General features: G+C 36.7%; 1 protein-coding gene across 1 annotated transcript; it reads right to left on the bottom strand.

Annotated features, from left to right (window-relative positions):
• Window positions 1-12,974: 12,974 nt before the first annotated feature.
• Window positions 12,975-14,195, bottom strand: LOC111422381 (alpha-tocopherol transfer protein-like). Its single transcript, XM_023055583.2, has 4 exons — window positions 13,988-14,195; window positions 13,643-13,921; window positions 13,351-13,589; window positions 12,975-13,296 (listed from the first exon to the last, which is right to left on the bottom strand). Exons 1-4 carry the CDS (start codon window positions 14,139-14,141, stop codon window positions 13,042-13,044), a joined length of 927 nt encoding a protein of 308 aa, XP_022911351.2. The 5' UTR covers window positions 14,142-14,195; the 3' UTR covers window positions 12,975-13,041.
• Between the last annotated feature and the right edge of the window lie 1,541 nt (window positions 14,196-15,736).

Here is a 15,736-nt window from a genome sequence, read left to right as displayed (position 1 = left end):
ATTAAAATGTAAACATTTGAAAACGCATTGGCCTCCCCCTCCCTTATTATGACAGATATGAGAAATATCGCAAAACAAAAGCGATGCGGTATTATCCAAGCTACTAAATGATGTTGTCAACGTTATAGCTCATCGTCTAACTTTCTGAGATAGCGGGAATTTTATGTTTCTCTATGGCAGTTACGCCCCCTAGCGGTCGAATTACGAACTTCAAAATAATTTCTAGCTATTTCTCTTGCCCACTTTGCTTATAAAGATTTTTTTCCCAAACCTCTAGGCCTTACCGTTGTTGAGATACAGCCGCTCCGTACGCTTAACGGGACACCCTGTATATATATATATATATATATATATATATATATATATATGTATGCTTGTTGTATGTAAGTATGCTTCTTATTATATATTTTAAGTTTTAAGTTTGTTAAAAATCTTTTTGCGCTTATAATCGGCTTGATTTCATTTCAATTATTTTTTTTTTCAATTTTTGTCTTATTATTTTGCTGAGGGTCATTGAAAAACAGTGCCACAAAGAGGCTTTGGTCACTTGGTCGACTTGACATGACCCTCTTTAATCGGAATTGGCTTGTTATAATTTGATTGTTATTTTTTTTAATATTACATGTATCTTATCCGATTAATAAACATTATCATTATAACTAACATTAAATAACTAGAAACATTCAGACATGTTGCATTTTATGTGGGAGAAAGTAAGTACCTACTTACTTTCTCCCACATAAAATTTCCCTAAAAAAATTTCTATGGAAATATATTTTTGTATATTGCATTTTAAGTAAAATTCACTGTATAACCTGCAAACTAATAAATAATAAACATACAGAGTTGTATTCAAATTACCATGAAAACACCCTGTATATTAAATTTAAAAAAAAGAATTAAATGAAAGTTTTCTCTACGAAACATAACGGTCGAAAATATTTTTTATGTGAAATATGAAAATGGCATTGGCTACCATTGATGGGAACGACGATCATAAAAACAAGAATCTCATTTCTTTTGCATTTCAGGAACTGAGTCGAAGGCTTCGTTCTTCTTCAATCGTTAATATAAAGCCTTGATAAATAACATTAACATTTTTATTGATCTTTCAGATGAATCTTCGATGTATTAATGCGGCATCATGCTTACATCGAATTATTTCTTCTAAAAATTAAATAAATTGGACAAAAAGGCGAGGTTTCTTTGCTTCCTTTCAAAAGCTTTATACATTATTTTCTGGTTAATTAACGTACAAAAACTGTATTTTACTTAATCGTTATATCCCCGTTTGCTTCTTCTGAATAGTTGAGTTAATGGAAAATTATAGTACCTTAGAATGTAAATTTTCTGCTGACTCATCGATGTCAAAACCGCAGAAACGTTTATGTAATTACTATCCAATAAAATTATTATTTTAATTATTTCTGTTAAGTCTGTTATTATTGATTTTTTTAGAGATTCTTTCGAGTTAAGCAGGAAGTGCTTTTGAAAAAAAAAATTATAATAAAAGTGCTGTCAAGCGGTGGAGAGTATATAGTGATAAATCTTTGGTATGTAGATAGAAGTCTTCGGCAATCCGGAATCTAGTTCCAGACGGTCTTTGGAACTCTTCGACGGTGGCTGTCGTATCAGATTACCAAGGAAGATTGAAAAGCAGCCGCTCTCTCCGTATCAGATCGAATGGAAGAGATTAACGTTTGTCACGGTACCAAGAATGGGGAGAGGATTAATTGGTTGGATAAAATTTATTAATGAAAAATTATAAACCCCAAAAGTATCATTTTTACAACTTCCTTGTTAGCATTTTGAGTTAGATTTGTAGCAAAAACATCTTTGGTACTCTCAAGAATAGGCAACGCTGGCGACAGGAATACAATGGACGTGATGCTCCGTATAAATTGGAAAAGGAATTGTGTGCGTAACCCGTGAAGTGTAAAATTATTATTTAAGTTTGCTTTTTGATCAAACCACTTGATAGGTTTCTGGAATCAATCTTATTCTTCGCCGGGAGTATAATGCGATTCTGTAACACTCTCGATGTAAATAGCGGAAACCCATAGCATTGTAAAGGTGTAGTTAAGTTTGATTGATCTGAAACCTGTTTATGCAACAATAAATTTTCTTATTCGTTTAAAAATGCGAGCTATCTTTTGGATATATTTGTTATATATTATTAATAATCTCAAGTCCACATCACGATAACAACATTAATGTAAATACTGGTAAGCTACAACAACTTTTCATTTGTTTCTATGCAAAAAATACGCGAAGATTAATAATATAGTTCAATAATCCTACTATGACCGAAACCAGAATACAATTTCTACAAATTCCGACTATGACCTTAACAGATGACCATCTTTGTTAACAGCGTACACAGTTTTGATATCTTCCCAAGCAATCGTCTGCTAGAATAGAGGATATTGTAGGACAAGAAGAGACATCACAAGTTTTGTCCATACCACAACATGAAATTATACTAAAACGAAACTGTTTTGCAAGCTACAGCAGCAGAAAAAATGGACTGCCAGCTTTCCTGCCATCTTTTTGGTGAATGATTTTTCCTCCTATATGCGGTAGTTCCATTCTCCATTCTCTTCACATGGCAATAAAACATCCTGTACATCGCACTGTTCCCAAATGTCTTATGCAGGTTTTATAAATTCTTACTTTGCTATCTGTTCGCATGCATTACTTTACCAAATTGTGTCTCGTAAGCATCTACTCTTTATCATCTACCCTTATTTACTTGATTTCTTACTTCTCCAACGGAATCATGACTGCGGTAGATGTCCACTCCTAGATATCTGAAAGAATTGACCTGTTCGATGTACTAGTCTTAGTCTCTTACTGATCCTTTTGCTGCTCATTCTGTGTCTCAGATCCAATTATGCCACCTGTTGTATAATCTCATCCATTAGAAGGTTGAAAGGAAATGGGCTTAAGATAGCTGAAGCCGTATCTGATTCCTCCTGATATTTCGATATTTCAGGTTATGTGTTCGCCCGCTTTGATCCTTGTAACATTGCCAGTGTTAAGACAATGGATTAACTTTATGATTTGAGATGTATACATGAAGTAAAGATAAGCATTATTGTTAATCGGCTTTAGAATTCGCGTTGTTTTCTTTGATTTCAATTTCCGGTTCTATAAGCTGGTATTATTATTATTGCTGCCGAGCTGAGAGGAGCGGCCTCTCTCGTTACCGCGATTTATAAGATCTATTGTAACTTTAACCTTACAAAGGTTTAGGGCAAATCTAGGTCCTTGATGAACCTTAGTATTGCCCTGAGATCTTGAACCTTTATCTCGGTAGGTGTTAAGAGAGTTTTACTGAAAATGTTGTGTCTTAGACGGCCTCTGACGACGCAATTGCACAGTATATGTTCAGCTGTTTCTGACTCGTCGTTGCAAAGTCGACAAGTTTGATCATCAGCTTGTCCAATATGGAAAAGGTGGATCCCCTTTGCTGAGGCATAAAACCTCTTTGGTTTTGTTTTGCGACGGAATTATCATACTCTTCGCTTGTCTGTGACCTGAAAGTTCTTTCCAGCGTAAGGCTACCTTTGAGACCTCCCAACTATTGATTATTTGTTTTAGGTGTCTTTTTTGTAGTCCACAACCAGGTTGGGGTCCAATGAAGGGCATGTTCGCTGCCTCTTTGGCCAGCTTGCCCGCCTTCTCATTACCCTCAATGTTGCTGTGACCTGGAACCCACCATAAGGTAACATCATTGCCCCTAGCGAATTATTCCAGGTTGGTGGTACACTCTCTAATCAGTGCGGAGTCACACGTGTAGGCCTGAATTCCCTTTAAAGCGGCCCGACTGTCTGTGAAAATGTTTATGGATGCACCTTTCTGTTCCTTCTGTAGGTTTAAAGCGGTGCAGAAGTTTATAGCAAGAACTTCTGCTTGGAAAACTGTTATGTCAGAACTAAGGGGCAGTTTAATGTGGCTGTTTGGTCCACTGATGCCCATACCTACTCCGGATCTAACTGTCTTTGTAGCATCGGTGTACCAAGCTAGGGCCCTCTTTTTACTTGAGGCCCTCCCTTCGCCTAATCATCCCTGCTTCTAAATATGACCTTATACGGCTGGTTGAAATTGTATTCTGTCGGTATAAGGTTCGTTTTAATTTCAATTGGGTGATTTAGACATAGGTCCTTGAGGATTTCGAGGTGTCCTCTGAGGTTGCCCTGCATCAACTTGAGTGAAGAAACTGTTTTCAGTGATAAGGCACTTGAAGCTGTCTCCTTTTGTATATATAAATGGAGCGGTGTGAGACCGAGTAGGGCTTCCAAAGCAGCCGTCGGACTCATCTCATTGCACCCATTATGTTAAGACATACTAACCGCTGGATTTGTGTCAGCTGTTGTTGTACTGTCTTATGTTTTGTTTTTGGCCACCAAACCAATGAGGCGTAGGCGACACCATGGGCCTGATTATTAATATGTGAGCCCAATTCGTGGTTTGAGACCGTAGTTCCTTCCTAGAAGCCTGCGGCAGATCTGGTTTGGCATGATGGCCTTTTTCCTCGCCTTGTCTAAGTGTAAGTTCCAGTTTAGTTTACTGTCTAGTATTACCCCTAGGTATTTAACTTCTGTTTTGAGGTTAATAGTTCTGCTTTCAATGGAGAGTGCTTTTATTTGTAACTTCCTTCTCCGAGTGAAAGGAACTGTTTCGATTTTATTTGGATTGATGCTGAGCCCATTGGTTCTACACCAAGTATTGGTGAGTATAGTAGACGCCACGAGAGCTGGCAGTAAATCATCATTTTCCGCTCTTACAAATGCCATACGTAGTTCACAAACCGCTAGAGAGTAATGTGTGTTGGAAAGAGATAGCATTAGTTTAATGCTATCCTGCTGTACAATTCAAATGGCCACGTCAAAAAAGTACGTCTGTTCTTCTAAGAGATGTCACTTTATAATTATAACCTCAAATCGAAACGTCTTGTGAGCGTTGTCATGAATCTGTTAGTGTTTTCACAAGCCGAAAATGTTTTCTTTGAAAGGAAAATCATTAAATAATATCTTTGACAACGCTTGACATATAACCTCCATTACTAACATTTAAATGTATGTGGTGAAATAATCTAAGTCGTACGTCCATATCTTGATTCATACCTTTGATTATATATAATATGGATTGAGCCAACGAGAGAGATAGCTTGCGCAAGGTGATCGAACCGAGATAGACATAGAAGCGTACTGACATATAATGGGCGTGCGTTAATTTTGGCGGTAAATTTAAAACAAAATTAATAAATGAAAAAAGAAAAATAAAATAAAATAAAATTTCCTTATTATTTATAATACTTACAGGTGATGTGAAACGGTGTGACTGGCTGTGACACAACAAAACGATAAACGTCAAATGGAAGAGGTTTGACACTTTTGTGCGCATGCGCCCGTCTGTTTAGTACCGTTTTATGTCTATCTTTGTTACACTTTCACATTATCGCTTTCCATCTGCGTCTATTCACTTTGAGCCACATTTTTGTTAGTAGATATATTCAGTTAGCTCAATCCATATTATATATAATCAAAGATTCATACCATTTTTAAGCGATCTGTCACTGTCAGCTCTCGTGGTTTCTACTATAGTAGGGCTTTCTGCATTAGTTGAGTTATGATTGTATCGTATTTACCTCGGATTGCGATTACTAGGTCATCAGCATACCCCTGAATCTTGAATCCGGTTTTTATTAGGGTGTTCGTCAAGTCATCAACTACCAGGTACCATAATAGAGGTGATAGTACTCCCCTTGGGGACATCTTCTTAGCACGTTTATAGTCAACGACTCACCTCCCAGACTGGCTGTGATCTGCCGACTTTTCAACATGGGTATATACCATTTGATTGTCGATGGATGGATATCTTTTACGTTTAGAGCCTTCTCTATGGATTCATAGGTGTTATCAAAATCACCCTCTATGTCTATGAAAGCTCTAAAGTGCTACTCAAAGCATGGAGATCAGTAATTGTTGGTTTTGCTATCTGGTAAGCATGTTGGCTAGGGTGGAGTGAATTAGTGACAAGCACTCCATTTCTAAGGTATTGATCGATTACCTTTTCCATCCCTTTGAGGAGAAATGAAGTTAGGCTAATTGCTCTGTATACCTATAAGCTGGTAAGTAATTTCATTACTTTCTATATATCATCATCATAGCAATTCAATACAGCATGCGCCGTTTCTAGCCATTTTTGTTTATCCTGTGCCTCCTTCACGCCTTCTGCCCATGATCTCCGGGGTCTTTCCCCTCTAATATTTCCAGGTGGGATCCACCGCCAAATCTTTTTTAGCCACCTCGCCATTCTGTAAAAATGCCCACAACATGCCAACGTTATTTTCTTTATTCTGTCTATTCCATCGCTATATTTTTCATTCATTATTTCTTTATTAGCACTATTTGTAATGTGTTGGAGTCTAGATATTATGCAGATTCGTCGAAAAGTATCCATTTCTAAGGTTTGTAGCCATATTTTTTTGAGATGTCCCAAGTTTCAGACCAATACAATGTAATACCTTTGAGTTTAGGACTTTAATGATTAATACATATTAGGAAGTATGGAGATTTGGAAGTACAATTTTTTAATGTAATTGAGTTTTTATTTGTAACGTGTATTAACGTTGTTTTCAAATACTGAGTTATTAGTATTAGTGTTTGGTGTCTTAAAAAAACCTATAATAACAATAAAAAAAAACATATTGTGGTAAGAAAACAAACACCTCCCAATAACCAAACGTAATTTGTCGCAGTTACTTTCTATAAGGAAGATGCCATAGAAGACGCCGCACCATCTACGTACTCCTCGTGTGCACTCTTGTGTACACTTGTAGACACAGAGCAACCTGGTGCTAGTGGTAATGATGATTACCACCTCGAGAAAATTGTACTCGAATATCTCATCAGGAAATTTAATATGTGGTTGTGGTGATGGCAGTTACGTTACTTATCTATGCGGACAAAGAATATTGCACAACAAGTTAACTCTAAAAATATTCCAACACATTTTTAAATTACATCAATTATTTTCTTTTTTTTGATACATTAAAAGGGTTAAGGTGATTACATGATTTGTTATCGGCGAAAACATACGAAACCAATTATTGCGCGACGATTAATACGTCAATGAAATACTATCGAATAACGTTTTTGGCGATTGTTGGCGCCGCCGTCGTCGGTCGCCGGAGACGATATTTCGAGACGACAACGATGCGTAAATCGCAAACAACCTTGCTTGATGGGTATAGTAACGGTCGGGTTGCGGGACAAAGACGAAGAGATGTCGTGGGATGCTGTCAAAGCGAGCGGTTGCTATTTTATGTCCGGCAGAGTAGTATTAAAACGTTTCAACTGCCGTTGAAGAAGCAGCACCAGCAACCGAACTCAAGAACGTGCTTACTTCTTCTTCGTAAAACTACACACAACATCCAGATCCTCTTCTTCTTCTTCGTTCTCGAGAACCCATAGATAATACATTCCAAGTTTTTCTCGATTCCAAGAATAACGGTTAATAACATATTATAATAACGTATAAGAAATTTGTGTTAATATTTAAAAAAGTTAACAGGTTTCTTTTTCGATCGTTTCGAATCGAGAAACAATGCTGGCATAAATAGCGGTCAATCACGGTTTTTCGAGAGATAATCTCGGCCGGTTCGAAGAGGTTTTCTTTTTTCCTGGGCTTCGGGGCACCACATCGAAGAGGACGACGGCGAGGACGGTAAAGCACACTGTAGTGGACCTGCGTCGGTTCTCACAGACTTTGGGGGCGTGATCGGGCACGCAGCACTTGACCCCGTAATTAGGGCTCTCTGCCGCGCTGACCTGAGGGACCACCGCCCCACATCGTCTCCTCAACAGTTTCTTTCTTCCTACACTCACATTCATTTTTTATTCTTTATTACATTTTAGATCATTTTGTTTGTCAACATAAACATATTAATAAACATTAAATTAAGCAACGTTTAATTAACAATTTATAATTTATGGAAGTATATTTTAGGACTAGTGAAATACTATTTGTCATATTACATATTACAGTATATAGAATGTTATTAAGAATGAAATGAATTAAGATGTTTGCAGAAACAGCGTTATAGAAGAGTCCATAAAAACCAATGGTTTCATTTCGTGGATAATAACTTTGTGATCTAGCAGCATGAAAAACTTGCAACACCCCACGATCAAATTTAGCATAGAAACGAAAGCTAATTGTTGCTTATATATGTTACTAGAATGTTTCTAGTTCTAAGTCTAGTGTTAGTTCTAGTTTTACTTATTATTCAGTGCCGGCACTAAATAGCCCTAGGTTCTGTATTGTTATTGAACTAAAACTAGAACTAACTCTAGACCTAGAACTAGAATCATTCGGGTTTAGCTGTCTTTAAAGACGTTCGGCTAAGCCCGAATGTTTCTAGTTCTAGGTCTAGTGTTAGTTCTAGTGGCAGTTCTAAGAAGCGCTACCTGGCATTAGAGAGCCCTAGGTTGTGTATTGTTATTGAACTAAAACTAGAACTAACACTAAACCTAGAACTAAAATCATTTGGGTTAGCCGCACGTCTCTAAAGACGGCTAACCCGAATGATTCTAGTTCTAAGTATAGTGTCAGTTCTAGTTTTACACTTACACTGTCACTAGAACTAACATTAGACCTAAAACTAGGAACATTTGGGTTTAGCCGTACATCTCTTAAGACGGCTAAACCCGAATGATTCTAGTTCTTGGTCTAGCGCTGCATAGCAATTAAAACTAGAACTATTAATATATAGGACTAACACTATACCTACAACTAGAAAGTTTCGGGTTCGTTAGCCGTGCGTCTGAAGACGTATCTTCACGTATCTTCGTATCTCAATAACAAATTGAGATATTCTAATGCGATAACAAGTATTTTATAGCAAATTTAATGTAGTTTTAGTGTGCCATAAATAATTTCTATTCATTGCTGGCACTAGATAGCCTTAGGTTCTGTATTGATATTGAAGTAAAACTAGAACTAACACTATATAAAAAAATATAAAAAGGGTATATAAAAAGGGTAATAAGGGAAGTGTAGAGAGCTACAGGGGAATTAATCTACTAGACTCGGCATACAAGGTATACACGAAGATACTGCTGGGAAGATTGGAGGAGAAGATGGAGTTGGGGGGAATTTTGCCGGATGGGCAGGCAGGCTTTCGGAAGGGAAGGGGAGCAATCGACAACGTGTATGTGTTGAAGCATTTGGCAGATAGAGAGCTGGATAAGAAGGGAGGGAAATTGTATAGATTTGAAGGCGGCTTTTGATAAGGTGGATAGGGGGAAGTTGTGGGAGGAGATGCGGAGGAGGGGGATAACGGAACACCTAATTGCGAGAGTGAAGGAAATATACATGGAGACGATGGCTAGGATAAAAGTGGGAGATAAGCTGAGCGACGTGTTCTGGACGACGAAGGAACTGAGGCAGGGATGTCCGCTGAGCCCAAGTCTGTTTGCACTGTATACGGCGGACCTGGAGGAAAGATTGGGGAAGGGGCAGATGGGAGGATTGGTGGTGGGAGGTAGAAAGGTGCATATGTTAGCATACGCGGATGACATCGTGGTCATGGCGAGAGAAGCGGTGGAGATAAAGGAGATGATAAAGACATTGGAAAGATATTTTAGGGGGAAGGGGCTGGAAGTAAATGTGGGGAAGACAAGGATGATGAAGTTTTGTAAGGGTGGGAGAAAAAGAACAGAAAACTGGAGATGGGAGGGAAAGGAGATCGAGGAGGTTAGGGAGTATACTTACTTGGGGTATGTGTTTAGGGAGGATAACAGGGAGGGGTCGCATGTGATAGCTATGGCAAAAAAGGCGAATAAGGTGATGGGACAAGTATGGGGTTGGGGGAAGAGAGTCTTTAGAAGGAATGTGGCAGCGAGGAAGATTATGTTTGAAGGTCTGGTTAGCAGTGTGATGATGTATGGGGCAGAGGTATGGGGATGGAGGGAGCAGGGACCGCTGGAGGACGTGCAGGCTAGATATTGGAGATGGGAGCTTGGGGTGGCGAGAGAAACACCGGGGTATATAGTGAAGGAAGAGGTAAAGGTGGATAAGGTCAGGGTGGAGGCGGGCAGGAGGGCAGTGAAATATGAAGAAAGAATAGAAGGGAGGCCAAGCTGCGGGATCCTGGGGGAGTGTTGGGGGAAATTAGAGAGGGAAAGGTCAGATATGGGAAAGAACACAGAGACAACTATTATAGACGAGCGGGCTACTCGGTAACGGAGATAAATAGTAGACGAAGGGTGGGTAGGGAGATGTGGAGGGAGTTGAGAGACAAGGACCGAGATGTGCAGAGACAGGAAAGAAGGACACAAATAAAAGAGGGAAGGTATAACGAAAGATACAGGGACATAATTACGGAGGGGCTGCCTAGATACTTGTTATTGGAAAGAAATGAGGAAGGGAAAAAGTTGGTGGCTAGGTTCCGTTGTGGAAACGAGGAGAGAGCCAACAAATGGGTGCAGTGAGTTGAGGGAGGAGGAGATGGACCGAAGGCAGATCTTAGGAGAGGGGGGAGAGGGGAAACGATGGATGAGAATGGTGATGGGGGTGAGAAGACAAAGGGATGGGTGAGGGGATGATTGGGCCGAGGGGCCGAGGGCGTGGAAATGGAGGAAGAGGGTAGAGAGTGAAAGTAATATTTGAATAATGTAAAGAATTGTAAACAATTACTGTAGACAATAAACTCTTAATTACTATGGCACGTTAACTTTTCAAAATTTGGAAGTAGCATAACTTCATTTTTTTAAATGGCACCCCCCATATTTTATTTTTTAGTCGTCTTCGGTGTCTCATTCTACATCTTTTATATCCCATATGGCCCACACCTAATATTAATAGTTTGGGAGATAATTAGGGTTTTTTGAAAAATGCACACATATCATATGGATATTTAGCCTAGTGTGCCATGAAAAACAAGCCTTCTCAATGAGTTCTTGTCAAAGACTCATTTGTTTACGTCATTTGATGCATGTGAGCTAATAATTATCTGTTATGTCCCTTAATATTAGTACTAAAACGAGTTAAAATCGATAACAATAACGAAAGTAATATTTACATAAATCAAGAAATTCTTAATTTATTTTTTTTGCATGAAAAGCGCGACAAAGTTCGTAGTATGATTCCCAGATCTTCTTTGGCAGCTCGAATTGAGGTGTTGGGACTGGGCTCGAAATAAGCCAAGGTATTCACCTCTTCCCTTGCATTATCTACTACATTTTTTGGTCAGTTTAACACGTGATTAATTCGTCCAAAATGCAAAAAATTTGCATCTATTCCTCTAAATTTACCTTTTGTCATCGGAGATAAATGTGGATAATTTTCATTAAACATTCTGCAAGTTCTACTAAGAACTTTGTCGCACTTTTCGTGCACAAAAAATAAATTATGGATTTCTTCATTTGTATAAACATTATTTACGTTATTAATATCCATTTTAACTGGTTTTAGACTCACAAGCATCAAACAACCTAAATTAGACTTTGACGTTTATCAATAAGACATTAAACATTTGTTTTCCATGGCACACTAGGTTAATATCCATATGATATGTGAGCATTTTTCAAAAAACCCTAATTATTTCTCAAACTATTAATGTTAGGCATAGGACATATGGAATATAAAAGATGTAAAATGAGACGACGAAGACGACTAAGTAATAAAATATGGGGGGTGCCATTTAAAAAAATGAAGTTATGGTGCTTCCAAATTTCGAAAAGTTAACGTATCATAGTAAAGTGACCAAACGGTCTAGACAGCCGTTCTCGGCACCAAAACATACTCCATCATGTTGTTTAAGCATGTTCTGAATCCTAAATTGATATATCAAAAATTGAGTGTTCTATGATTTTTTGAACAAATGTCCGCTGGAGCAAATTTTTCTAGAAAAATTCGAATAACTCGAGAATTACTGGTTCATATTGCAAAAAGTAAAGTTATTTATAAACCTTCAAAACAGACAAATCCAAATATGTAAAAATATATAGGGTGTTCCATTTAAAAAAATAAAGTAGGTGGCGACTTCCGGTATAACCGGAAGTGCTAGAAATCTGAAAATATTTTAGACGAAGAGAACGTAATTGATAATACTTAAGTCTCAATTCTCAAATTTTTTTTTGGCCAGAACCCCAGAAACGTCTAATGACCGGTCTCGCTGAGACACCTGTATTTATGCTTTTATTGATATATTAAGTTTTAGACTCTGCTTGACGCGTTTCGGCGATCTACGCCATCTTACCCCATCTCGCCGAAACGCGTCAGGCAGAGTGTAAAACTTAATATATCAATAAAAGCATAAATATACGTTTAATTATTTTCACATACATATATTGATAACAAGGATCCACATCATGAGTACAAAAATTCGTGTTTAGCCGTCTTTCAAGACGTGCAGCTAAGCCCGAATGTTTCTAGTTCTAGGTCTAGTGACAGTTCTAAGTAGTGCTAGCTGGCACTAGATAGGCCTAGGGTATGTATTGTTATTGAACTGTCACTAGAACTAACTCTAGACCTAGAACTAGAAACAGTCGGGATTAGCCGCACGTCTTTAAAGACGGCTAAAACTAAAACTAGAACTAACACTATATCTAGGACTAGAAACGTTAGGATTTAGTGTTTGTTTTTGTTGTTATTTAGCGCTAGTGACCTGTCGCTGAATAGTAATCAAGATTGTGTTATATCTTTATTGAACTAATACTAGACCTAATACTAGAACTAGAATCATTCAGGTTTGGCTGTCTTAAGAAACGCTCGGTTAAACGCGAATGTTTCTAGTTCTAGTGTTAGTTCTAGTGATGTGTTAAGTTAATTCTAGTTTTAATTGTTATTTAACGCCAAGTTGTTGTATATTTTGATCACTTCAAACTTGTTTCTGAAGGTTATAGTGTTAATTCTAGTTTTAGTTTAATATAACACATTAATTATAATAAAAGTAGTAATAATTTTATAAATAATATCTATTTCGTTCCCTAATGAGAGCGCTTCGGTGAGAGAAGTCCAAGCATTAACTTAATCAACATTTAATTTCCTAAAACTTCCCTCCATACTTAAATCATCAAAAGAATACAAATTCTTTTTATCCTCAGGAATAGGGCCGATTAATTTTGGTTCTTCACTTTTCAAGCACCAATCTTTATTTTCCCTTAAAATTTCAAATAATCTTTTAGCTCCATTATCAATATTAACATCTGTTCCTCCATATTCAAGTGGTAAACAACTTTTTGGATACATTTTTGATAAATCTTCAACTGTTATAGTCGAAATCTAAAAATTTTTTCACAACATAAAGTAATTCTAAATTCTAATTCATTTTCTTACTCGGCTTTTTAATTTTTCACTCATAAATAATTTACCAATGTTCATAATTGTGCTCATTGCTGCAGAATTATTCACTATTTGAATCGATTTGATTCTTATTGGAGATACGTTATAAACTAATTCGGAACTATCTTTTAATAATCTAAGATTGAGTTTGCTTAATAAAGTCGGTGTAAGTCCAGAAGCGTCATAGACAAAATGATAACCAGCGCTGATATCGTGATATAACAGAACGTCAACTACAATAATTTTTAAATAGATTTTTCATAAAAATCATTTCAAATTAATTTACGGCAAAGACAATAATATTTCGTTGTGACGAAATGATTGAAATGAGTCGGATCATGTGAGGAAATTTTACATAAAAAGATCCGATTACCATCCGCGGTGTGTTTGGGAGAAATATAAATGCATTTTTGTATTGGATACAAAGCGAAATCTTTATCCTTTATTATTCTATCGGAAAAAATGGCCATTTTTGTTTTGGCGATTATATATTTTTCTAATTTCTCTTTCGTCCGTTCAACGTTACCTTTCGATCCTAATATAAAATTTTTAAGCAATACTTCATCTAAAATCAATTAATTAGTAATTTTTTGACAATTTAAGTAGATTATTTAAGACTCAAAAATCTCACCAACATCGTTTGGAAGATGTGATTCACATTTTAACCATTCTTTAACAAGTTTTAAACTATTCTCTAATTTCTCAACTTCAATTCTAAGTTCTTTATAAACCAATTCGACAACATCTTCAGTTATATTTTCAAATGGTAACTTGGATAGAGACATTTCAAGATGTGAATTGTTTTTAATAATTTGTGCAGTAAAAGCATTTATAAAGGATGTCGTGGTAGACTTTGCCGTATCAATTTATGTTTTAATTAAGTTGTGTAAATATTTTGGAAAAATATGCAAATCACGGTGTATATTTTTTTTTATTAATAATTACCACAACGACAATTAGATTGATGTTTTAATCGTTGTAAATTGGCGACAAACAAGCTCTTAAAAAAACATTAAATATTAATCAACACTGCTTTAAACGATCAGCATCCGTACCAAAATAAGAAAATAATTATTTCGTATCATTGGGAATTTGTTCTTCGTAGTTGCCATCATAAGAAGACTACGTTAACTCATAAAAGTTAGAAGACTTTTTTACCGACTAAAAGCTGGCGAATATTTCATAGCATTGGCAAAGTCATACCTTTCAATTTGGTTCTTTTGGTAATAAATGATGTAGCACATCATCAGCAACTAATTAATTTTATTAATTTTTAGCAACAACCTCAACGACGTAGCCTGGATACACTATTATAGTTAACACCAGTAAGTATCTATAGTCTAGATCAGTGGTTCTCAAACTATGGTACGCGTACCACTGGTGGTACGCGAGAAGTTCTCAAGTGGTACGCAAAACAGTTTATATTTGCATTATCATTATTGTTTTTTTTGTTCAGTGGTACTACTAGATTCATACATTACAGTCCATTACAAGCTCCCCCACTACAACTTCCCCATTAAATACACAGTCTACATATGATTTTGTAGATACAAATATTCAATCTGCTAATTTAACATGTTCATCATCTCAAACATCTTGGTCCATGAAGTCACCAGATTATATTATTGAAGAACAATTTGAAACATTAACTCAAAATTCGCCGATTTATCACACTCAACCTATTACTCAAACACCTACACAACAGTTTGACCAACATAATGAAAATAATATGTCGGACGTGCTACAATCAGCTATAACATGCATCCTGTTAAGATCACAATTATAATAATTGTTCCAATGATCCAAAACAATCACCAGTAGCAAGATGTTTGAGGACGATTTGCAATTTTATTCGTGCTGGTAAAGCATCTCTCATCACAGTACTTTCTTTCCGGATTAACGGAGTAATCATTTTTAGAAGTTCTTCAAATTTTGTTTTATTCATTCGAAGATTATATGAATCTGGATCCTCTTCAGCCAATTCTCCACAATAGACAGTTTAAAGCTGCCAAGGTCTGTCTTCTTAATATAGTTAATATCCATGGTCGTACCCACTAACGTCTTCTATTTCTTTGTTTCTTTTTTGTTAACTGCTTAATTAAATGATCACAAATTAAGGTTATTCCCAACCGTACGACCTGATTCGACATCTTCCGCGCAAAGTGAGTAGTTCATTTTGGTGGATACGTATAAACAGCATATCTTTCATTTCTGCGCCTTTCAAGAAAAATGAATCAATTTGGTTGAACCATGTAATATCGCCATTAGCTTCAATGCAGGCAGCAATTCTTCGACGCATTGACTGTCTAACACGCAGGAAAATTTCCGGAGTGTTCCGAATTATGTCGCAAGATACAATAATGCGCTCTCTTAATTGGTC

Source organism: Onthophagus taurus, chromosome 1, assembly GCF_036711975.1.
Source record: "Onthophagus taurus isolate NC chromosome 1, IU_Otau_3.0, whole genome shotgun sequence".
Taxonomy (NCBI): Eukaryota; Metazoa; Arthropoda; class Insecta; order Coleoptera; family Scarabaeidae; genus Onthophagus; species Onthophagus taurus.
The sequence above is the reverse complement of the archived record's forward strand: the minus strand, read 5'-3'. Positions and strand labels throughout refer to the sequence as shown.

Bases quoted from the DNA above. Each gene is read 5' to 3' on its own strand.
- LOC111422381 (XM_023055583.2), bottom strand. From the start codon at position 14,141: ATGTCTCTATCCAAGTTACCATTTGAAAATATAACTGAAGATGTTGTC. The intron at 13,922-13,987 runs GTGAGATTTTTG...AATTGATTTTAG, and splicing joins ACATCTTCCAAACGATGTTG to ATGAAGTATTGCTTAAAAAT. The intron at 13,590-13,642 runs GTAAATTAATTT...AAATTATTGTAG, and splicing joins GAAATATTATTGTCTTTGCC to TTGACGTTCTGTTATATCAC.